Here is a 24,567-nt window from a genome sequence, read left to right on the forward strand (position 1 = left end):
TTCATGCTGTATCCCGCATGAGGAACCTTGTGTTAAGATTGAATTCAGGAGGGAATGAATTCGCTTTTGCCTCTACACCATAGGAGAAATGAAAATATAAATTAAAATTTTTCATAATAGACAATTATCAATACATTATCTTTCACTTCACTTTGGTAGTAACAAGAGAATAAATTTCCAAGAAAACAACAATATAAGCATTTTAAGAAGTATTTATTATGAACTTTATTAAATACAACTATTCGAAGGGAAATCTAATTTGAATCTTATGTTTAAACATAGAGGCGCATAATACTTCCTCCTTTATCACAAAATCCACTATGAATAGAATCCATTGCCTCTGTTCATAATTCCCAAAACAATCATATTTGCAATATACCCATCACTATGAATTTTACCTTGTCTATATAACAAGCTTGTAAAAATAGTTTAATAGAAACCGATAGATATCAACAGAGCAAAAGAAAAATCAAATGCAGTATTTATAGACATGAGTTGACACACAAGGAAGTAGGAAAAGAAAGAATATTACTGTCTATGTAAAATGTATGTTTTAAAATTACTATCTGGCAAAGTATACCTTATCAACATTTGAATAAACATAGTTTCAATATTATGTCATTGTAAAGACAAATCTTTCAGTTTGTATTGTACAACAGCAAGAATTCCAAATATGGTCATACATCAATAGGGAATTTTAATCTAATTCTTAAAAAGTCCTGATTTTAAAATGTTAATCAATAATAATATAGTGTACTTGTGCTGTCATATAGGGCCATCAATCAAAATGGACAATTATTGCATTTGTAATATAACTATTCAGTCAAATAACTGCAGTCACATAGTTTTCAGTCATATTCGTCAAATGAATATAAATCATACAATCATGTATGTACCAGTGCTAACGTTTTTGACATAGTTTACTTTATGGCGCTCTATAAATACAGACATACAGTATCATAAAACTAACACATAGATACAATGGCAGTCTTATACAACTGCACTTATAGCTAAACAAAATACGTAGTCGATGCTAACGAGATTTACACAAAGCCAAAATTTTTAGTTTTAATGGCTAGTAATAATTTATGCTTGAGCACATGTCGCGATGAATACAGCGGTATGTAGAGGCGTGAGATACAGGTATTGGCGGTGGGGAGGTGCGCATCATCCGCCGGGCGGATTGTGACTGAGGGCATTGGCTGGAAACCTTCTTCAGAAGCAGGCAACGCCGGAGAACCCGTCCAGAAATATACCTATAATGAAATTAATTGTTTCAAATATAATTGAAAAATCATTATAATTAACCATTAATAAATATGAACATTTTACAAATAGCCACTTTACATATCTTTAGAATGTATTGATTACAATAATATTAAACATTTTATATGAATTCTCAATTTTTGGATTCAGTATTCTAAAACTACTTAAACTTGGAAAATCAATCAATTTTATTTACTTTCATTGTGGAAGTTTTAACACATTAAAGATATCACAATTATAAAATATTCCAGCCTTCTTATAAATGTATGTTTTAATCCATAATAATAAAAAAATACTTACTAAATCTTGTCTTTCTAAATGTGTCATTTTATCAACTATAGCCCATAGCCACCGTTTAAATCTGGCTAGCCGTTCAGGAGGTTCACCACTTTCATCATTGAAACTTGTGTACGAAACTAGTGCTGCAACATTGATATCACCTACACCATTTAGGAGAAGGCGTAAATCTTCAGCAGTCAATCCTTCCAGAGCAGATTCAGGTAAAACGTCAAGAACTCCCACTCGCATTGCCTAGGAAATATAACAAACATAATAATCATAAACTAATACAGGATTTTCTCTGATTTATTATATAATACAATTTCGTCATAATTTGTTCATATATATTTAAAACCCAAAAAAAAGTTCCGTTTAAATGTCAATGCTCTAATCTAATAATTAATAGAATTAAAACCTCTAGTGCTTTCTCCTGTGAGAGCAGCATTCGATGTTGTGCGTATTTGCGCACGTAGTCGTAAACGTTGAGTGAAGTTACTTCTATCTCCCGACCACCTGGCACTAATTCTATACAACCTCCACCTTCTTCTTCACACATTTCCAAACTGAAAAATAGAAACAATGTTAAATGCAGATCATGCCAAATTAAAGAAATAACTATATGATAATATTATTATGTATATACAACTATAATATTTACTTTTTGTTGTTTACGTCATACTTATAGTTGTATTCCTTACCTAAAGTTGAGATCTAGAGCAGCAAAAAGGGAGTGAGAATCACCAGTTTCCGCATCCACAACAAGTTGGCGCAGGCTCTCATATACAACAGGATCGAAGAATGCCAAGTCATGGAAGCGCACTGGTCGTCCCAATACATATTTTAGAACGTGCCGATTTAAGAACATTGGGCACAATTCATTTTGCAGTAAGCATAAGCCCATGATTCTAAAAAACGAACAAAAAAAATATATTATATATATATTTTATTATAATATCTATGACCAGTAAGTATTAATAGAATGTCAAATCCAAGTATGTTACAAGAGATTATGCGTCACCATCTCACCTGCCTACATTTCGGAAAGCATTAATACGTTCTGGAGTAGCACGCCCCTGTCGCGGTGAATAGTACCCGTGCTTGCCGGGCGAATAGAAGAGCGGCGCCGCATCGTCAGCGGCCGCGTTGGAGGAGGTGGCGCCGGTTGTACTGCCGTTGCCGGCATCACTGCCCCCGCCCCCGCCACCGCCACCGCGCTCCGATAGCGAGAATACGTCCAGATCTAAGAACGGAGACATACAAGATAATGCTAGGGATCTTGTAATGTAAACAACATTTTTTTAGCTTTATGGTTCCGCAAAAGCAGAATAGGCTGAGGAAACAAAGTATCACACGTTCCCTACTTTTCACAAAATTTTCTAGTTGATTGCCTCTCGTCGTGCATTGTCTTGGTACCAGAAAATAACTCTTTCCTCCGCGTGAGAATAGAACCCACCATAGTCGTATAGCAGTCATGCTGTCCTTATTACGTTAATATATTTTAAAGAGCAGTTTTGAATCTCGTAATCTTAAACAATACAAATAGACAAATATAATAAAAATAAAATACCTAAAATTGCTTCTGACGGGTGCAAAACTATGAGGTCCATTGCTTCACGTACTTTCTGCCTGAGAGCATCCTCACTGGCTAACAACACAAGCAGCTGAGCTGGTGTTAATTCCAACAGCATTCCTGTGATTTTACCCGCAAACGTTGGATGTAATGAATGAACCTATTGCAGAACAAAATTATTTAATTAAAACATAAAAAAACAACTCATGATATACAAAAAAATTCAACAATAACTAAATTGAAAATTTTGTCTTACTTTAGGATATAATCTTTCACCCAGTTGAGCTTGGTGTAATGTAAGATGTTCATTGTGGCCTCCTGGTCTATCTCCACTGTAACCTGGACCTTCTGTGCCAGGAGCTGCCTGAAAATCAAGCAAACGTTAAATATAATAAAGTCTACAATATGTAGTACACATTTGTATTTTATTAGATGATGTGTACAGACAGGTGAATCATAAACAAGAAAAGTATCAATATGTTTTCCCTGCAAAAGTGGCCACCTAGTACTAGTAGCCCACTCAACTTGCATCCTTTTCAACGCCGCGTTTTGCCTCGACACCAGAGCGAAGACATGGACACATTATATTTATAAATTTAATAAATATGTCATTTCTTTAAATGGGAATCAAACCTACAACCAGGGGCGTTTAAAATCACACTTTATGTCCCTGTGCCACGACTGACCTCAATTTTTTTTTCACCAATCCCTACTCATCATAAGATATGTATTTTCATACCTGTGGCGAGTAAGGTCGCGCATCAACGCTAAGTACTCTGCGAGGTTCGCGTACCGCTGGAGGTCGTGGCGCCGGTCGCCCTGGCGCACGTCTTGCATTGTCCTTTGTCCGAGCTCTCCCTGCGCCACTTCTATTTAATAAATAATAATATAATCTTAAAATAGGTTAAAGAACTAAAATACATATATAGGTTATGAAATATTGTAACGCGATTAAATCCGGACACATGTAATCTGGGCAATTATACGTTTTTCTACACTGATTGATCAATGTAGAAAACCTTATAAATAAGTAAAGCTAATTAACACAAATATATACCGCGCGCCGCTGGTGCCGCTAGCTCCGCTGGCAGCCGTGCCTGAAGAGCCTGAGGTACCATTGGTTGCACTGTTATTACTACCACTTCCTGTCGTTGATTCTAATGGAGGGAGTTTCTCATTTGCCAGCAAAGCCTAAAAATTGCCAATAAGATATAATTTTTAAAGTCGTGTGTTTCAATGATTGAATAATAAAAAAAAATCAGAATTTAACTTACTTCTGCTACACTGGTATAAAAAGAACGCGCAACTCCACTGCCCTCACCGGGCTCGTCTCGGAATGTAACTTTCACCCGATTCACAGCTAGCGGTGGTTGTACTGAATTATGAGCGCGACGACTTTGTCCTGAAAATGTTGTATTTAACTCCGCAAACGTCTGCTGGAGAAGTTTTGCACGGTCGCGCTCCATCTGATAAAAAAAAACAATTATAACTATTTAAAATAAAACGAAAAAAAAATAATTAAAGTGATATATATGTATAATCATTGTATACCTTGTGTAATGTTAAATCCTTCTGTTGTGAATTTCTTAATTTCTCCATGTCACGTCTAAATTTAACTTCTTTTACAGGAAAACCGCCTAATTCTGCCACAACTGATCCAGGCTCGAGTCCCACGTCTTCCGTGAACACACGTCCGAAAAGATCAAGTGACAATCGCCACCTTCCCAGGAGCAAGTCATGTGATACCGACGCCCCTAGTGATGGGCACGCTCGTCTGCACGTCAAATAGGAAGGGAGCAATAAGTAATAAGAACATAATAAGTACATATAATACATATTGAGTATACTTTATATTACAAAATGAAGAAAAATTCCATTTTGAATAATCTATACTAATATAATAAAGCGGAAGAGTTTGTTTGTTTATTTGAACGCTAAGATCTCTGGATCTACTGGTCCGATTTACTTTGTTTCTTTTGTATGAAAGCTGCATTCTTCAGAAGTGCTATAGGCTATATAACATTACATTACACATTTATACTAATATATTAAAATACTTTCTAATTTGACATGCAATTTATTCTGCCATGTTAATAACAACCGTCGTCGCTACGCGACCGCTACCGCGACATTTTGATATTCATCCTTATGAAAATAAATATAATAGTCACTTTTAGCATTTCATCTAGATTGATATTATAGTTTAACATTCTAATAAATAATTAAGGAGATGTCACTGATTCGAAATGACCTAGCCTTCGGGCGGCATGTAGCCAGTATGACCTACGCGAAAATATTCTTATAGTTCAAGCAGGCGTACCCGCGTCCGGGTCCACTAGTAATTATTATACATATAATTGAAACAAAATTATTATTGCAATAAAAATATTTAAACTAGCGGCGGATTTAGCCGACATTGAAAAAATTACCATTTTTTTATGGCATAGGTTAAAACATTTTTATTGCAAGAATAATTTCATATTTCATAACTCGATTCGACTTTCATAGCTTTATATTACTAAATATGTTAAATGACTAAAGAATATTTTACATTTAGCTAATAGGCACATTTTCGTCAAAAGGGAATCCAAAATTCATTGTGATCAAAAAAGACATTGTGTTGCCATACGAATTGCATCTTCTTGTGCTTGTTGTCATTAAAACAAAAATCATTAATTTTCACAAATGAGTATCCAAGCCACTAATATTTCGTTTACGGTCAAATGCTGCTCCAAGTGCAAGGTGAAATCAAAATGTCGTGATACACTACAAGCAATACAATAACATACAATAGTCGATGCTACAACACAAAAAAAATACGTAACAAAAGACAATGTTCTTTCAAAGAGTTTGTTTTGAGCAAAAACCCTCCTGATTTACAATGATAATAATATTCATTACTCACGGTTGTGCTGGCGCATTAAGTACTTGTGGTGGGAGTAATGGCGTTGAAGGCAAGCCAGTGGTCTCTACTGTCACATGTGCCGATATTTCTTGGGATTCTAGAGGATCAGCTGCACTTAGCAATTCACCCTGTAAATTATACTTTAATTAGTACAATATACTTACGTTTACATATTCATATTTTAAAGGCATATATGCTCAACATTTGTGATCCAATCGAAGTAATGTTTAGGACATAATTTTGTTAAGAAAAAGTCCCCCAAATAAACGGAGTGACTTACAGCACGTACAATAACGGTCTTGCCGGGGCTGCGCGAGGAGGACGCACGCGGTTCTTGAACTACCGCGTTTGAACTGCTAGGACCTGGAAAAATTAAATATACTTTTTTACATAATCTTTGTTTATATTTGAAAATACAGAAAAATATTCGGCTCCCATGTATAAAATGATATGTCAAAATATAAGGTTTAATTAAGGAGCGAAATAAAGATTTATTTCTTTTTTTTAGGTTCACATTGTATCCCGCGCATAGCAGGATAGGCAGAGGGAACCCGGGAATCTAGTATTAGGAACAGTCCATTCCTTGTTGAGAGGTTTCAATTCCTCACTTTCCTCCAAATTTTTGAAGGATTACGTATTGAGTAGCGGAACTCACCACTGCGCTTGCTTCGTGATAGCGTAATGCTAAAAATACACGATAAAAAAAATATGCATCACAAATACTTGGCGAAGGAGCAACATTCTGTTGATGAGGAGCCTCAATGATTGAACACGCAGTATCAACCAGGGTATGGAACTCTGATGTAGACGCAGCTGCTTCATGGTGGCTGCTGCTTCCATGTGTAGTATGTGGATGCCTGGACAAGTCAATTAAACATTGTTTTTAAATATTGCAAAATGATTACAGGTATGTGTATTCTATCCCTATTCTTTATTCATTTCCTATATAACAAGCATGGAACCTCCAATGTCCTTTACTTGCCCAATGAGTAATGTGTGCTGGGTAATACAACCCAGCAGCACTTTAATAGACAAGACAAATAAGCAGTGTAAATTTATCAAATAATTAACTTAGCTTCGCGCTGTTTCCCTAGCGGGTTAGTCAGAGGGAACGAAGCGCCAAAGGCTAGGTCTCTACATACCTTTTTCGTCCACTGTCATCAACCTCTTCAGACATGCCTTACGGGGGGTCCTCATGCTTTTTACGTGGTCTTTGTCTTTGATACTGTTTTCGAAGGTCAACCAAAGTCTCCGCTTACCTCTTACCACTCACTTTTCCATCATAAATCTTGTTTGCCATTCTTTCATCACTCATTTGTTTGACGTGCCCAAACCAGCGGAGCACATTCTTCTTGATTATGTATTCATGTATTCATCTTTCTTTCATTCTTCTTCTGTAATACACACGTTGCACTGCCGTATAACAGCGTCGGTGCCAACACTGCATTGTCTACGGCCAAACATGCAGCTGTACTGACGTTTCGCCGTCTTATCAATGTAGACATGGCCCCATTAACCCTGTTACAGGCAGCAATACGCCTTTTCGCATTCATCTCGTATCTTCGTATCTTCCATTTCTAGTGAACTTACTTCCCAAATATACCATTACTCATTTGTTCTAGTATCTTAAGATTAACACTGACCTTGCATTGCGTCCTTTCTTAATTTATTTTAAATACCAGAACCTGATATTCTAATAATTAATTAATTATTAATTTAACCAAATTACCTGTGATGTTTTTTCCTGGTTATCTGTCTTGGTTCATTGGAATCCGAATCTGATAAATATTCACCTTCTGTGTCAATATCCATTTTAGTAACACTGTCCTTGGCGCACGATAAATCCTATACAAAAGAAGTGTGTTATTTATGATCAATGTAAGCATCATTTATTTCTTGGTGATCGAATAGTTTAGTGATTCATTTCCGTCTAAGAAATAACATTTTTAGTCTTATCATTTGTTAATGATGAACACCACGATAAAAATTTCAACAACTTTGCTTTTTCTTTACTTTTTAAGTAATAATGTTCTATAATAATAATTAATTAATTAAAAAATCAGCTTCACACTTGTAGCAACTTAAACAGAGGGTGATATTATTCCATTCTGCTCTTTCCGGCCCAATTTCAAGAATTTACGTATTAACTGAAAGAATTCAATGCCACTTGTACTCTCGTTGATAAGAGTGGGGAATTGAAAATGACGAGCGAAGATGGAACCCACAATTGTAGCGTTTACAGACTGTTGTCCCACTGTGTATTTTAATTACCTGTGGCTCATCTCTAGCCATAGTGTGACTATGTGTGGGCGGGGCAGACGCAGGGCGCGCCGGCGGCGACCATCCCCGCTCAGTTCCACGTGTTGATAAGCCTAAGCGACGTGGTACCACTGCACAGGAAAATTATATTTAATAAGTTAAATAAAGATCTAGCCTTAATTTTTTTTAACACATTGTGAATAATAAAGAAATATATTTGTTGAATTTTTTTATATCCACGAGAATAATACCTTCAAGCGGATTGTTAACCCCAGGTGGTCCCTCTCCAGAGGACGGCACAGTTACTGGCTGCCTCGGCATACCAAAAAGTTCCTCCCGGCGTGCGTTTGGTTGAAGTAGCTGAGGTTGATCGGCCAATGGTAAGGCATCTTGCATTGTCACTATAAAAATCCATAAAAAATATTATAGAATGAAAATATATTATATTAAATATTAGTGAATATAACATTAATACAAACTGTTAAATGGATCGGGCGGAGGACATCCAAGGCATAAAGTCGAATCAGATCGTTGGAAGAAAGCATGCGTACGTCCCCTTGCACTATCTCCTTCGCCATCAGATTCCGCTGCTGCTCCTCCACCTACTACCATCTCTTCTTCGCCTTCTTCGTTTTCATTTTCATCCTTTAAACAATAAAGCAATTTAATATACTATAAACCATTATGGTGCAGCGGCACGGCGTTTGATCGTAAACATGACGCGGGTGTGTTCAATTCCCACTCTCGAGAATAAATCAATTTCAAAATTTAAGATCTATAGAAACTATAGATACACTTATTTTATTCACAGGCTGTGAAAACAAACAAGGCGAAGTATCGATTTTCACCAATTAACGCCCAAAGACTTCCAGGGTTCGCAGTTTTATACATACCGGAGTCCACAAATGCTGATGATGTTGCGGCTGCGGCTGTGCGGCTCGCATGTAATAGACGAGCGCGTCCAGCACGTACGCCACGTGTTTGAGAGCCGCCACGTCGAGCACCGGCAGCTGCTCCGCGTGCTCAGCGCTGTGGGCGCGCAGCAAAGACAGGCAGTACGCTAAGAATTCCCTTCGCGCGCTGCCTGCTTCCACACCTAGCAATATTGAATGTTTTGTGTTAAATCATTGTAGTGTTATGTTTCTTATACATCAAATATATTTTTTTGAAAGTGGAAGTCTCAAAATAAGTCAAGTCTATAATAAGATCTTTAAATTTCGCGGTTTTTACATGTGAAACTATAAATACAATTAAAAATCATTTATATACCCTGGTCACGATCTCTAGCACGTGGTCCTTCTGAAAATCCAATTATACGTGTAGCAGGTGAGGTGTAAGACGTAGTACGTCTAGCAGCTGGCGCAGAGGAGCGGGTTTCACTGTTTGAAGTGTTCGCATTATTCGATGTGAGAGATGCGCCAAATCTGTTTAAATAAAGAATATATTATACTTTGAAGGAATTTTAAAATATTTTTTCAATTAATCTTTCTGTAACAAGCACTTGTAGTTATTGCACTTTACGTCATAATACAAACTATAACTTTTTGAAATTTTGGGAACCTAGCCATAATGAAACCGCTACAAGCTTATATTTACCTTAATTGCGCTTCAGTAGCGTCCATAACAGTGACCAACCAATCCCAGGTTTGTTTAAGTTGTCTTTCCAAATAGCATTGCAAGCGTAACGCTTCACGGTAAGCAAGCGGCAACATACGCTGTAACGGAGGCGTTAACCGTTCGTACTCCCACAGTAGGTCGGCTATTTGTCGTATTACTATGCCTATAATAGAAAAAATATTATAATTATATTAGATAATGTTAATATGAAATAATTTATCATAATGTAAAAATTGATGATTATGCGAATGAAATGCATTTTGACAGATGCATCAATTATTTCGAAATATAAATTACGACCTCACACATTAAAGGCGTGGGGGGTAGAGGGTGGTGGGTGGTGTATGGACAGATTATGAAAAAGACTGCATTATTTTTGTAACATCAAAATTAATATAATATTCGTAATTAAAAAACTTCAATAGTTTTTAGGTATCAAATTGTAAAATAAAACATCACACTGGGTAGAAAAAGGCGTCTCACAAGTGTAACAAGTTGAGTGGCAGAACTCAACGCCAACGAAATATAAACGTAAATAAATATTTCACTTCCTCGAGTGGGGATCGAACCCACAACCGTCACATTACAGTCACACCCTTGAGGCGCTACGCCACGACGGCCTAAAAAAGGTATATATTATACTAGTGGGCCAGTGCGGGGATATGCACCCTTGATATAAAAATATTAATAAAGAAATTGAAAACTAAAGATTCAGTCAATTCAGTAAAACAGTTGTATAAAATAACTGCAATTAGCAAATTTGTCGAACTAAATACTTTAAATTGATGTAACTTTTTTATTTAAGAACCGATTGTAATAAAATAAACCCTATATATTTTCGGTAGATTGCCAGAATCTAATAGTAAAAACCGCATCTAAATCGGTTAAGTCGATTCTGAGATTAGCGATAACAAACGCACATACGGACAAACAGACAAAAAATTTAAAAATCATTATTTTGGGTTCTATTAGGTTAATAAAGGGAACCTTTATATATAACATTTTTTAAAAAATATTTTCCAAGTACAGACACCGACCCTCTTACGATATTATTATAAATATAGATATACGATACATTATAAAGAAATCCAAAATATCATCATATTGCTCTTACCAAAGGCCCTAGCCAGGAAGGAAGCGGTAGTAGACGTGGAGTGCGGGTCTTGAGCGCCGGCCGCCGCGGCGGCGGTGGAGCGGCGCAGGGACGACGGGTCTATGAACACGAGCGACGAGCTGCCGGTGAGCCGCACGCCGCCTGTACCACCGGTTGTGCCGCGAGACGTTTCGCGCGAACTGCGAAGGCTAATGTTTTAGTAGGAAGTATTTTAATATAATGTGAATAAATAATTAACAAAAAAAATAAGGTAAATCATTATACTAACTATATGTCGGAGTACTAATTAATTAAAGCAAAAAAGGAGCAATATTAACTGAAAAAAAGGATGCCTAAAAGTAAGCAAGTATATCCTTTTTTTGGTCCGGCAGACTTTTTCAAAATCTGTTATATTTTTGGATGTAAAAAACGAATGAACTACTCAGTAAAAAGATATGAGAATTTAAGCTTAAATATACGCGTTAAATAGTTAAACTCCTGTCATCCTGTGGTTTTTTAAAAAATACGTAAATTCGTACATGCATATTTTATGCATTTTATATTATTTTTCCAGTATAAAATACATTATTTTTAACATGATCATCACTGGTTTGGTATCTCGTTATTTTATTGCCTAAATTCCCTCAATATTATATATATTATTAAAAAACGAAATCTGCCTTAATATGTAAGATGCACATGAAAGTATGAACATGAATATTTAAAGTCTTATTATATTTACTTTTTTTAATACTCTTTAACTACTGTATTCTTGTTGAATAAGAATATGCAATTGGTAAATCTTTTTTTTAACAATATTAAACGTATATTATTTGTTTAAATCTTACACACATCATTATATTATGGTACTTACCGAATAGCCCATTGCATAGAATGCGGAGCAAGGTTTGGTCTCGAGGGTGGCGCCGAGCGTCGCTCGAGAGGCTCCCCATCATGAAGTGGCAGCTCAGCCTCAGCGTCTTGTTCATCAGTTTCACCAGCTTCAGAATCTTCATCTTCAGGTTGTGTTGAATCACCACTCTCGTCTTCAGGATATAACAGCATAGACGCTATTCCTGTCACGGTGCACCAGATAAATTCAATAATAATAGACCAGGCCTAAGCCTGTAAATTAATTTGCCAAGCAATATATAACAAAAATTTTTTCACACAAGGGAATTAAAATATTCATTAATTAATTATTAGTATATTTAATAAAATTAATTTAAATATAATTAAATTAAATAAAATATAGTAGTATCTCTGTATACATTCATTTCACAGTTGCCCTATCATTTCTGTTAAAAGAAAAAGGTATAAAGTCAATATCATCACAGATGTTTTGTTAAGATTTTGTAAATATTACTATTTTTGTTTTAATTCACAAATTATAAAAGCATTGTTTTGTCTAATGGCAAAATAAGATTGTCAGTGTCCAGCCTTACCAGCATCAGATCCTTGAGTGGCGCCGGTTTGAACGCTGCGCTGGGCAGACTCAGCATTGTCTTGATCATCAGAATCACTCTCAGTTTCCACTTCGGCTAGAAGGTCTAATTCACTCTCACTTTCACCACCCTCAGCACGCTCTGTGCCATTTTCAACAACCACGTGTTGTTCTTGACCCCTGTAGTAAACAAATTTAGTATGTACGAAACAGATAATATATCAACAAGTGTGATAACAAGTTATGTATTTGGTTATTAGGAAAAAATAGAGCAATGTTAATGTCTAGAGAACCTTAAAATATAGTTGACCTAATTGCAATTTAGCGCAATGAATTATCTATGTATCTTACTCTCGCATATTGCCGTGCTCAATGCTGATTTGCAAATGCTGGTTTGAAACAAGCCCGATAAATTCCCAGTCTGCGATGCTATCCGCAAGGTTGCTAACACCGGCGACATGCAAAAGAGTAAAATAAACTAAACAAGAAAGCGTCGCGTGCCCTTTCATTGATATAGAGCCAAATAAATAAAAAATAAATAAGTATGTAAATGCAAATTGAGGCACTCACCGGTCTCCCATTGGGTCGTCATGGTGCAGTGACTCGGCGGGCGGCACTGGTGCCGGAATATTTGGCTCGTCAGTTTCTGAAGCGTCGTCATCTCCACCAAGAGCCTCGCCCGCCACATCATCGGGATACTCTGTAGCAACTGGCGTGGACGAACGGTCTGGCACTAAAGTTGAACTACCCATCGAAGTTCCATTTACGGCAGCACTACGACCTCCAGCAACATTTGATTCACTACAACAAGTTATTACATTTATCAATATTTTAATCAAATTTGCTTCATCTCACTACAACTGGAGGACATAAACCATATACAAATCATAAGTTAAGAATAAATAAGACTAACCGTCTAACATGAGGAAGCCTGGAATGGCCTGTAGACAATGGTTCCACTCCAAACAAATCTTCGCTGCCATTGACCAAGTCGACATAAGTGGTGGCAAGTGGGAAGGGTGCAGTTGGGCGCACCACTCCAAGACGTACTGGCGCCAGCAACGCGTCCGCAGCTTCCACCAGTTCCTCCACTGCGAGCACAACGAGCGCCGCAAATACACGACGACAGCGCACCAGCGATGACGTTATGGAGAGGGGCCTGGAAATGGCATATTTTTTTTAGAAATTTTGAAAGGTTTATAAATACTTCACAAGAGTGAAATAGGAAGTTTAAGTACATGTACCCCTTTTTCTTAGCGGCACCAGGTGCCATCTCTACACTAAATATGACGAATATCCGAGCTACCGAACGAACGAATCGACGTGTAACCTCTCGCGCCCGTTCCGCACGACCCGCAATAGAGTTGTTTTGCTGTTCTCGAATCAGTGTATTCAATAAGGTATCCAGCATCTGCATGAAAAAAGCAATTAACAAAAAAATATTTTAATGGCAAACTACAGAAGTATATCATATTATATTTACTAACCTCATTAGTACATTTCACGATGAGAGCATGAGTAAATTTATCTAGTAAAGTAGTTCCCGATTGATGAGAAGGACTACTAGGTCGGCTATCACTTTCGGTACTCCCATTTGAACCACACATTATAGCTGCCTCTACAGCTGGCCAATCACCTAAATTTTAAAAATCATTTCTTCAAATTTCATGTACATATATGATTAAGATTTTTACGCTATCATTAATACGCTTAATCTATAAGTCAATCTATTATTTACATATCAATAATTGATATCAATATTATTTTCGTAAATATTACCTAACAGGTATAATAAAGCTCGTCTAGCGAAACGTGGTGGTTCCAAATCATGATCGGGTATGTCGACTTCCGCGTCAGAACCAGGTTGTTTCCTAGGACCGCGGCCGCGTCCTCCACCAGCACGGAATTGCCGATGTTCCACTGCCTGACGTCCTACTGTTTGGACTAGGAATAATAGGATAGATTCGCCCCTAAAAAGTAACAATATTTATCGCTATTTAATTTATTAATGTATAAATTGAGGCCGTCGTGGTTCAGGGCACAAAGGTGTGACTGTAACGTGACGGATGTGGGTTCGATCCCCACTCGAGGAAATGAAATATTTATTTGAATTTATATTTCCATTTCTTTGAGGGGCGCAGCGTTGAGTTCCGCCACTCAAAACGCAAAGCCAGCCAAATTTTGTAAATTCGGCGGAAAGTGGGAAATGGAGTGTCTTAACACTAGGTTCTCGCTGCCTACCCTGCTGCATGCGGGATACAGCGTAAAGCTGATTTATAAACATATTTTAACTTGTAACTTTACTTTAGATATTGTGTATTGTAGGTTAAGAGAAGTAATATTGATTACTAATTTCTCCTTTTTTTTTTCATTTACAAATATAAAAAAGGATTACTTCCTGTTGCCAGATTAACTATAATCTAGTAGCTAAGTATATCAAACTAAGTAAGTATAATCTAGTAGCTAAGTATATCAGAGAAATAATTTTGACATCACATCTTCTAATAAGACTTAAACAATGGAGCTATAAAAGTAAGTAAATATACGATTTCAAAGACTTCCATAACTACCTTGAATTAAAATGGGTAGCTAGTTGTGTATCCTTAGCGAGACGAGCTAGCAAATCACACCTTGCGGCCCAGTTGCCACCCACCAACGCCTTGCAACGACATTTCTCCCAACAGTCACAATAAGCAGTGGGTGACGTGCGTTTTAACTTGCAATCATGACCCTTGTGACACACCTTAGCACATTCAGTACAGCAGCAGAGTGATCCGGTGAGACCACATGTTTTACATTCAAATATGTCCTGCAAAATCATATATAGGTTGATAAAAGTTTCTATAAATTAAAAGCATAATATAATAATTATTCAAAATAGAATATAGGTTATAATACCTGATTTATGTGATCTTGGCCAGTCCATGTGAAGCTGCAGGTGTCATTGCAACATAGTACAAGTAGTGGAGAGTGATCAGGGTGCGCATTAGGTGGAAAAATAGCCGCCGAGCGTTGTGTCTCATCTGCATCAGGGCACGCACGTATTGCATCTATGATGACTAATGCGGCACGGTACGCACGTTCAGCTACTGCTGCCATCAGGGGTGTTTGGCCCATGCCATCCCTGTAAAAACAATTTTTGAAATGAAAGAAAAAGAATAACTATTTTTTTCATATATTTTTGTTAATTTTATGCTGTATCCCTCATATAGAAGACCTCTGACCCACACGATTTAAAAAAAATCTATATACTTTGGTTAAATTGTTATCATGAATTAAACAAGAAAATTTACTTACTTTGCAGTAAGCAGCTGCATAAGGTAGGGTTGTAAAGTTGAATTTTCACACAACGCACGAAGAGACGATAAAGCGTTGCCTCGACGTTCAGCAGGATCGGCGCTTACAGCACTTCCCCCATTGTTACTGCCGCTGGTCATTTTACTTTAATAATAAAAAATAACAGTTAAAATACATTTTGTTTTTTTTTTCCTAAGAAATTATTGACTTTTTAGCTTACCCATTATTAGTTAGTCCCATTAAACTATCTTCATCTCCAGAAGCTTCAAATGTTTCTGGCGGCCATGACAGAGCAGGTACAGCTTCTTCTGCACTTGCACCACTACCACTAGTCCCACTTGGAACATTAGGCATTGATGCATTTTCTACTACAAGAAAGGAAAAGAATAAATGTTTTGATATATAGTAACAAATCAATGGCTACATAGTCTATGATTTTTAAATAAATTTAAATTGATTATTATTATTTTTTTGTTTTATTCGTATTGTAGATGACAATAATAATTAACAATTGTCACTTGTTGCACTTGGGGGATTTGTTTTTCCTATGACCACTCAATATGCAAAGTCTCGAAAATAGGGAAAACTATTTTAACACAAGGTATAAAACTAAAAATTATATTTTACTCACCAATATCTGGTTCCTTATTAGATGTGGGGGCACACATGTGCACGCAAGCATGAAGAATATTCCTATTTCCGTCACATCTCTCTTGTAGAATGGACAAAATCTGTTGTTCTGTAATAATGTACATAGAGATTTATATATAAACATATTCTAAACTAGTTCTAAACTATTTTTAAATAAATAAATAAATAATTTTAACCTTATTGTTAAATTAATTATAAAAAAAATTCTACATTACTTACATGTTAATATAATTCAAATAACATTTTTGAATAAATGTAAAACTTGTAGGTATTTATTTATTTAAATAATTTAGTTGTACTTACTGCTTGAATCAGACTCTAGTTGGTGTAATAATTGACGTACTCCATCGAGGTCGCAACGTAAAACACGAGGCATCATCAATTGTGGTTCAGGAACAAGAATTATAAGAGCCACCTGAAGGAAATAATATATATTATTAATATACATATTTTTATAATTATATATAATTACTAGCGGCGCGCTCGCGGCTTCGCCTGCGTGAACTACTTTATTATTAATTTTTGTCTCCATGAGTACCTACGTCCTATAAGTGAAGTCGATGCAAAATTTGAGACTCCTAGCATTAGTAGTAACGAAATTTCATACAAATTTTCAACCCCAAAAACAACCCCTTAGAAGTCGAATATTGCAAATTCCCGTCTTAGCGAGCACCTACGTCCTATAAATAACTCCCATGCAAAATTTCAGATTCCGAGCATATGTAGTTTTTGAGATTTCGTGATGAGTGAGTGACCTTTCGATTTTATATATATAGATATTATTAATATATATTATTTTCTAAACATAATCATTAGATTATGTTATCCATACCTATATTATAAATTCGAAAGTAACTCTGTCTGTCTGTCTGTCTGTCTGTCTGTCTTTTACGCAATCAGGGCCGAACCGCTAATTCTATTGTGATAAAATACACATATAGAGATACTTGAGGGTCTCTGGATGAACATAGGATACTTTTTTTTCTCATATTTGTAATATTTTCGATATATACCAATATATTAAAATAATTTATTTGAGATGCAATTTATTCCGCCATGTTAATAACAATTGTCGCTACGCGTTGCTAAGCAACGGCTTGCAAAGTTTGTTGTTTTAAGAAAACGTCACCCAAAGTGAGTTTGCTTAATGCATACATGGCGCGCGCCGATATAGATTTGTATACATTAACAAAAATTAGATGATTTCTATAATTTGATATTCATCCTTATGAAAATAAATATAATAGTCACTTTTAGCATTTCATCGAGATGGAAATTATAGTTTACTGTATAACATTCTAATAAATAATTAAGGAGATGTCACTGATTCCAAATGACCTAACCTTCGGGCGGCGTAGTATGACCGACGCGAACGGGCAGATGACTTTGATGATTTTGTAAATTTTTATATATTTTCGAATTACTATTATTTTTTGTGTAATTATTTGATGCTTATAATTAATTTATCTCAGTTCGGTTATCTATACCGATGTTATACACTTAAAATATCGTAATTTTAATTATTTGGGATTTTATTTAATATTGTTCGTAAAAATTTATAATTATTTAATATAGAAAAATGTTTAGTACGCGAGCACGGCAAACTTTAGCTACTTTTTCTAATATTAAGAATTTCCTTTGGTTACTTTTACTTCTTTTGTTTGTTCATTTCGGTTACTCAGATATTTTTTCTAATAATAAATCTCCACTTATTATTATTTTTTAACTTATTTTAATTATTTAGGCTTATATTTTCGCGGGCGTAGCCGCGTCCGGGCCCACTAGTTAAAAATAAATTAAACAAAACATCTTATATTTTATCTTCTTAATATATCTAAAAAAAATATCACAAATTAAACTTAATACAAAATTAGTTTTTTTGACATAAATACATAACTAACAAATGCGCAAAGTGAAGTGTCAATGCCCACAGCGGTGGACCTGCCCTTGGTATAGTGCATACATTACCTGTGATTTTAAGGCAGGATGGTGCGAATGGTGAGGATGGTGAGGCTGTAGTGGCAGAGCGTGAGCAGCGAAGGCTCGAGCGGGCGGCAGATTCAGTGGTGGCGGTTCACGCACTGCACCGACACAGTCACGCGCTACAGGGTAGAGAGCGCCGTTGCCGTCTAGCATCATGACCACTGGTTCACTTCCCTAATTCATAAAAAAAGGTAAATAGGTACATCATTGTTATATTACAAAATTTTAACTTATAAATTCTCTTCTTACTTATAAAAAAATACAAGAACTAATAAATAAAAATAGTTTAATTACAATGATCGCGTTCACTAAAATATTAAAAAACAAATTAAAACTAATTACATATTTCATTTTTCACACTTTCTATTTACTGGTTTGTAATTTTTCATATGTTTGTTAATACAAATATTTGTAGGGTTAAGTATTGTAGGTAATATTTGCAATATTTGTAGGGAAAAAAACCCACCTCAGCTGCAGTGGTAAGTTGTATGGCTTGTCCGTTGGAGTACCCCAACAAAGCATTATGGTCTGTGGGGAATGTGCTGTCAGTGAGAGCACGAGTGGTGCCCACTGCATAGACTGCGTACGCCAGCGCACCACCAGGACGACGGACCACGGCGTGAACACCACGATTGTCAACCTAAAAATTTTAAGTTCAATTGATATTGATGACAATGATTTAACAATATTTAATCTTAATAAAATATACCTATCTACAATACAATTGCTTACTCCATTCCACTATACCAATGTACCTACGAAAATAAAGCCAATATGTGTGGCAAAAACACTGGCGATTGTTTAAGAACTAGTTTCACGATTTGAAGGGTAGCCAGTGGATGGAGCGGTTATACTTTCCAACATACCACTTCGTTCACAACCCAAATAAATTCTTAACTTCCTGCAAAAGTAAGAACAATTTCCAAGTTACGAAAAATAACTTACCGCAATTGTAATGACATTTAAATCATTTGGTAAAGAAATTTTTCGTGGTGCACGTTGTAAGCAATCAGGGCCGCGTGGCCCAGCCGAGCCACCAGCTCCCCATTTCACTGCCACCAGATCATCTTTTCGAACTAAGCGACAGTCTTGCAGAAGCGTTGTCCAATCATCAGGAGTTGTTGGAACTATTTCTTTACCATCCTTGCCCACAGATGGAAAACGAACAGCGGCGTACGCTCCATCTACTTTTAAGACACGTCCTAATGGCACACTTTTAACATCTTCTAGGAAAACAACCTCTTTTAATGGCCACTCTTCCTCATCACGCTTAGTACCGTCATTGGATGAGCCTTCTTCGCCGCGGACAGTTACACGTTTTGCTCGTTCTGTAATAAAATATTTTCATTTTCCTCTTTTTAAATATACAGGGTGGAAACGTCAGCGCTCCTTTTACGGGAACAGTATATAGAGTAAAATATTTTAAATCCATACCTAAAGAAATTAATCAAGGTACCTCAACAGTATAAATACCAATAACGTAACTAAATAGCATAAAAAATCTTACTAAATAACGTAAACGTAAACACAAAAATACTACTAAAGTTTTGAACTTTGCCGGCAATACCTAAGATTCGATTTCGGAATGAGGCCTGTGCGGCGGTGTCCCTTTGATAGGTTTATGTCTGCATGCGTCGTTCTTGACAAAAGACGTTTATTTTACAACGATGATTTCATTATTTATTTTGTTTAAAAAAAACACTTTTTAATTTTTGGTTTCATTTAAAGTGGTGCTGGCAAAAACACTCTTGACTACTGTATACAGAAACAGACATAGGTAATAGTAGGGGCGACGAAGAGGGGACTTTCGGGATTTATTCGAGCGCATCAGATTAAGATACTGGGGATTCCTTGTACACGGTTACGTACTTCCAACAAATATGAGCTTCATATATACCTAAGAATTGCATATATTCCTCTCACCCTATTACTATTCCTCTCTCACTATTATTATTATTATTTATTGGTCCCTAAGTCATCAATGAAGGTGATAATTTGAAAAATACTTGAAAAAAAATTTTTTTTTTTATAAATACAAGTATTCTATTTTAAACATACATCCTTTTATTTGCATTCTATTTCTTGAGCTTTTCAATTGATTACGTTCAATGAATAAAAAAATTGAGGCCAGTCGTGGCGCAGCGGCACAGAGTGTGACTGTAAATCCGACTGGTTGTGAGTTCAATCTCCATTCCAGGAGATGAAATATTTATTTAAATTTATATTTCCATTTCTATGGCTCTACGGCTCTGATGTCGAGGCAAAACAGCGACGTTAAGTGCTGCTACTCAGCACTCACTGCCTTCAAATTTTGGCAGAAAGTGGGGAACAGACTGTCTTAACGTTAGGTTCCCTCTGCCTACCCTGCTGTGTGCGGGATACAACGTAAAGCTGACTTGATTACTGTATGGGTTAAAAAAAATATGAATAATTGTCAGATTAAGCAAGTCTCTTCAGATAATTGTCTGATTTTGAGATATCACATCTTCAAAATGACGAATTTTTTTTGCATATTCAAACAACGATTACGAGCTTGCATCACATCCAAATCGTCAGATTATTATATAAGAGCTTTTTTTAAGTTCACTTAACACCCCCTTAGAAAATCTGACGCGCTCGACAATATTTTTTTTTTGTCATTTTTAATTCTTCGGTACGACCACCTCCATCATGGAAACTGTCAGATTAACATATTTTCATGTTTAAGAAGACGTAGGAAATTGATGATATCGATATCTGACGCGCTCGACTATGTCCATGGAACAGTTTTTTTTACATTTTTGAAAATCTGTAGCCCCTCAGCCCACCGGTCAAACAATATGTATTAAATAACATTTATTCTTGTTATCATCTAAGCTTCGCAACCCAATAGGTCTCAATGACGCTCGAGTAAATCCCGAGTTTGCTGCTTCCTCCCTAACTATAATAGTTAATACTTACTATGAGATGTGCTAGTATCACTGCATGTAGATGATGCAGGACTAGGTGGAGGAGGCATATCTAGGCGATCAGCCATATCCTTGTTGCTATCTTTGCCACCATCTTTGCTGTTGCTGCTCGAAGATGAAGCTTTTACTGACGATACTGTCAGAGGCGATTGATTCTGCGCGAAACATATATCGATATGCAATATTATATAATAAAGTATACAAAGAAATGTTGTTATTGACCTGACAAAGGGGTACAAGTGTGTGACTGTAATGCAACTGGTTGTGGGTTCAACTCGAGGAAATTAATTATTCAATATTTTCGTTCCTTCACTCTTCTGTCGAGGCAAAGCTCGACTTTAAGTTCCACCACTCAATTAGGCGGAAAACGGAGAACGAGTGGAGTGTCTTAACACTAGATTTCCTCCTATTCTCTGCTGTAGGCGAGATATAGCTGAAAAAAAAAGAAATTGTTAATATTTTTTTCACAATTTGTAATTACCTGTAAATCTCTTTTATCTTTTTCGGAAATAGACCGATCAGGCTGTGGTGGTGGCAACAATTTGAAACGACAAGTATCAGATAAGTTCCATGCAGCATTCTGTAGTATACCAACTTTAGGAACACCAGTTGACATGTTAAAACCTAGAATTTAAAATTTGTACTTTACATTTGTGTAGCCATAAGATATAATAAAAGATTGTCATTTTAAGTAACTAAAACTATTTTTTAAAATAAATTTAACCCAAAATCAGTTCAAAGCATTCTGAAACACTCTTACTAGTTGTATAATTTTTAAAAGGAGAAATAAGGTTTTCAATAAACTAAAAGAAAATACTCACCAATTGCTCCTGGCTGATACATGGGCGCGTTTTTCATTGTAACGCTCTGCCCAGCTTGCAGGTCCTGGGGTGTATTGGACGAGTGTCCACGCTGCTGTTTACGAGAGCGAGCACGGTGCTTTTCCCAGAGACGAGCCCGTTGTCCTAAAGGTAATACTCCCCTAAAAAATGCCATTTACCAAATGAATTAGTTTTGTCGACAGATATATAAGTGCATACGCACACTATGATTAATGGAGTCATCAGAGGAAAACATTGCAGTAGATAGTTAAGATGCTCTACTATAATTTTTTATAAATTCTTCAAGTTTTTCAATGTGAGTACAGTCCGTGAGGTCCAAGCTGAGCTTTGCATTTGTGTGAGTGTTGGTAATATTTAGTGTAGGTGTAATATAACTTGCTTGGCCTTAATTGGTTTATACTGTTTTTGAGGCCTACCTCTTGTAGTGATAGCAATGTCACATATTTAATTTGATAACTTTCAGTGTATATGAGATCGTCGTGGCACAGCGACAAAATGCAGCAAATGGTTTTGGGTTCGATTGCCACTCGTGTTAATGAATTATTTTCAAGCAGTGAAATACAAATATTTCATTTTATCAAGAGCGATCGAAGCTGACAGAATAGAGTACATAGATCAAAAAAATGAAAGCTTACCACCAATAAAGGGTTCCAGACTCCAGTCTGGCTACCGTGTAAAGTGAGCACACATGCAGTGACACAGGTTTTTCTGAGCCAAACTCGGAAAATGCCTGCAAAGGGTGTTCCAAACGTACAGCTCCTGGAGCGTGAGCTGAAATAACATAAAATCATCAGATTGTTGTTTGATATTGACACATCTTTGTTTTTAAGTAATCATTTGAAAAATATTTTATTATCATTTTACAGTGTGATTATTATATTTTTAGGTTTATTTAGTTACCTATAGACTCGTCCAAAAACGTAGCCACTCGTCCTGCGTCTGTAAGCACTGATACACGAATACCAGCTGCACTAATGTTCACAATTCTTTCTCCTGAGGCTAGGCCCATCCAGTTTCCTCGAGGATGAAAGATTCCACCAGATGCCTGATGTCAATAATTTTAAGTTAATTTACATAAAATAATATAACCTTTTGGAGCAAGGTACGACATTACATCACGCAATAATGAATTCAGTAATAAATAGATAACAAAATTCTCTGTACTATTTAGTGCTTTGTGCTTTGTGAATTCAGAAAAGAACTGAAATAATAATTTAAAATATTTATTAAATGTTGAACTCAAAATCATGAACATGAACAACTTTACACTTCCCTATTGCTTTATAATTTTATGCCGGTGCAATTTATGATGATATATACAAAATAACTTACATCATTACGTTGATAGGGATGTGCATCTGACCATCGCCACTGATGCAATTGTCCATGTGTAGATATAGCAATCAATTCACTATATGTGGCAGCAATATGAGTAAAACGAATATTGCTATCCCAATACTCTAGTTCCTCAGACACCCATAAGGGTGATGCCGCCATTGCGGAGTCCTTCTTTTTGTTCTCCACTAAAAATATAATAAAAATAGTTTATTAATATAGGGCGAAAATAATTGAGTTTTCATAAATATATTGTACATAACCATAACATAAATATTTTAGATCATACCTCCTTCTTTATCCCAGGACGTATCACGAAGTGCCGACTCCAGCCACCTTCGTGGACCAAAGTATTGCCTGTCACGCCATCTACTAAACTCCGAAGGTCTCTCCTGTGTGGAGCTGCTGCTTTCACGACTGGCACCAGCGCGCACTCCTCCGCTACTGCTTCCGCCTCCACTACGACTGTTTATACATTTTATTAAAAAGAATAATTTGAAAAGAATGATGTATCATATAATACTACATCTTTTTATTCATGTTATGTAAATGTCTTAAAAATATAATTTTCACATTGAGGTGCGATTTTCATAGGTGAATAGAGGAAATCTTTTTAGATATTTTAATAAAATAGAACAAAAATAACTAATTTATAATGATTATTTAAAAGATGATGTAGTAATTTATGATTCACCATTAAAATAAAATAAAAAAACTACAAAGAAAAACACCCAATCACAAAACAAAAACAGAAACAGCGTAAGCGCTTTGTGTGCTAGATTGGGTCGAGGAGTAACATCTCTATTGGTAGGAGAGATGAGGCAGAGGTGCGTAGCTTGACAGGATACCTTCTGACAGCCGCGTACCCGAAGATGTCCTCCGAGAACATGGCGTCTGCATCTATAATCACGGACTGATCCTGTTGTGTGGCATGAAATCCTCCGTCCAGAAGTGAGATTAGGTCCTCTGGAACGTAGCCATCACCGCCCTCGCCCCCCTCTGGCTCCTCTCCCTCCTCGTCATCACGGGAGAGCAGATTATTGACAGCTTGATTCACGTCCAAATTTGTACGCTGATA

At 36.3% G+C, this 24,567-nt stretch overlaps 1 protein-coding gene across 11 annotated transcripts in view; it reads right to left on the reverse strand.

Moving 5' to 3' along the window:
• Window positions 1-194: 194 nt before the first annotated feature.
• hyd (E3 ubiquitin-protein ligase hyd) overlaps window positions 195-24,567 on the reverse strand; it is a 28,247-nt gene continuing 3,874 nt past the window's right edge. The window contains exons 4-50 of one of the 11 annotated variants that reach the window (XM_085193197.1): window positions 24,356-24,561; window positions 23,779-23,954; window positions 23,487-23,677; window positions 23,055-23,199; window positions 22,790-22,925; window positions 22,134-22,294; window positions 21,794-21,936; window positions 21,305-21,467; window positions 19,310-19,692; window positions 18,831-19,004; window positions 18,350-18,538; window positions 16,685-16,796; window positions 16,362-16,469; window positions 15,951-16,098; window positions 15,731-15,874; window positions 15,332-15,557; window positions 15,004-15,242; window positions 14,213-14,403; window positions 13,921-14,069; window positions 13,672-13,844; window positions 13,347-13,592; window positions 13,004-13,234; window positions 12,785-12,877; window positions 12,435-12,613; window positions 11,864-12,065; window positions 11,011-11,198; window positions 9,876-10,059; window positions 9,549-9,703; window positions 9,173-9,375; window positions 8,759-8,924; window positions 8,531-8,680; window positions 8,292-8,410; window positions 7,750-7,865; window positions 6,744-6,877; window positions 6,301-6,383; window positions 6,021-6,148; window positions 4,667-4,889; window positions 4,390-4,581; window positions 4,173-4,306; window positions 3,855-3,984; window positions 3,372-3,479; window positions 3,113-3,275; window positions 2,572-2,785; window positions 2,244-2,450; window positions 1,961-2,108; window positions 1,567-1,797; window positions 195-1,256 (exon numbers count right to left, since the gene is read on the reverse strand). In XM_085193197.1, the coding sequence (XP_085049323.1) occupies window positions 1,044-1,256; window positions 1,567-1,797; window positions 1,961-2,108; window positions 2,244-2,450; window positions 2,572-2,785; window positions 3,113-3,275; window positions 3,372-3,479; window positions 3,855-3,984; window positions 4,173-4,306; window positions 4,390-4,581; window positions 4,667-4,889; window positions 6,021-6,148; window positions 6,301-6,383; window positions 6,744-6,877; window positions 7,750-7,865; window positions 8,292-8,410; window positions 8,531-8,680; window positions 8,759-8,924; window positions 9,173-9,375; window positions 9,549-9,703; window positions 9,876-10,059; window positions 11,011-11,198; window positions 11,864-12,065; window positions 12,435-12,613; window positions 12,785-12,877; window positions 13,004-13,234; window positions 13,347-13,592; window positions 13,672-13,844; window positions 13,921-14,069; window positions 14,213-14,403; window positions 15,004-15,242; window positions 15,332-15,557; window positions 15,731-15,874; window positions 15,951-16,098; window positions 16,362-16,469; window positions 16,685-16,796; window positions 18,350-18,538; window positions 18,831-19,004; window positions 19,310-19,692; window positions 21,305-21,467; window positions 21,794-21,936; window positions 22,134-22,294; window positions 22,790-22,925; window positions 23,055-23,199; window positions 23,487-23,677; window positions 23,779-23,954; window positions 24,356-24,561 (8,097 nt within the window). In that variant the 3' untranslated portion in view covers window positions 195-1,043. Of the gene's footprint in view, window positions 1,257-1,566; window positions 1,798-1,960; window positions 2,109-2,243; window positions 2,451-2,571; window positions 2,786-3,112; window positions 3,276-3,371; window positions 3,480-3,854; window positions 3,985-4,172; window positions 4,307-4,389; window positions 4,582-4,666; window positions 4,890-6,020; window positions 6,149-6,300; window positions 6,384-6,743; window positions 6,878-7,749; window positions 7,866-8,291; window positions 8,411-8,530; window positions 8,681-8,758; window positions 8,925-9,172; window positions 9,376-9,548; window positions 9,704-9,875; window positions 10,060-11,010; window positions 11,199-11,863; window positions 12,066-12,434; window positions 12,614-12,784; window positions 12,878-13,003; window positions 13,235-13,346; window positions 13,593-13,671; window positions 13,845-13,920; window positions 14,070-14,212; window positions 14,404-15,003; window positions 15,243-15,331; window positions 15,558-15,730; window positions 15,875-15,950; window positions 16,099-16,361; window positions 16,470-16,684; window positions 16,797-18,349; window positions 18,539-18,830; window positions 19,005-19,309; window positions 19,693-21,304; window positions 21,468-21,793; window positions 21,937-22,133; window positions 22,295-22,789; window positions 22,926-23,054; window positions 23,200-23,486; window positions 23,678-23,778; window positions 23,955-24,337; window positions 24,562-24,567 lie in introns of all 11 variants that reach the window. The other 10 variants (XM_085193192.1, XM_085193193.1, XM_085193194.1 and 7 more) reach the window with 10 other exon arrangements.

This window comes from Heliconius melpomene, chromosome 11, assembly GCF_056956725.1.
Source record: "Heliconius melpomene rosina isolate 202511_hmr_F chromosome 11, ASM5695672v1, whole genome shotgun sequence".
Lineage (NCBI taxonomy): Eukaryota > Metazoa > Arthropoda > Insecta > Lepidoptera > Nymphalidae > Heliconius > Heliconius melpomene.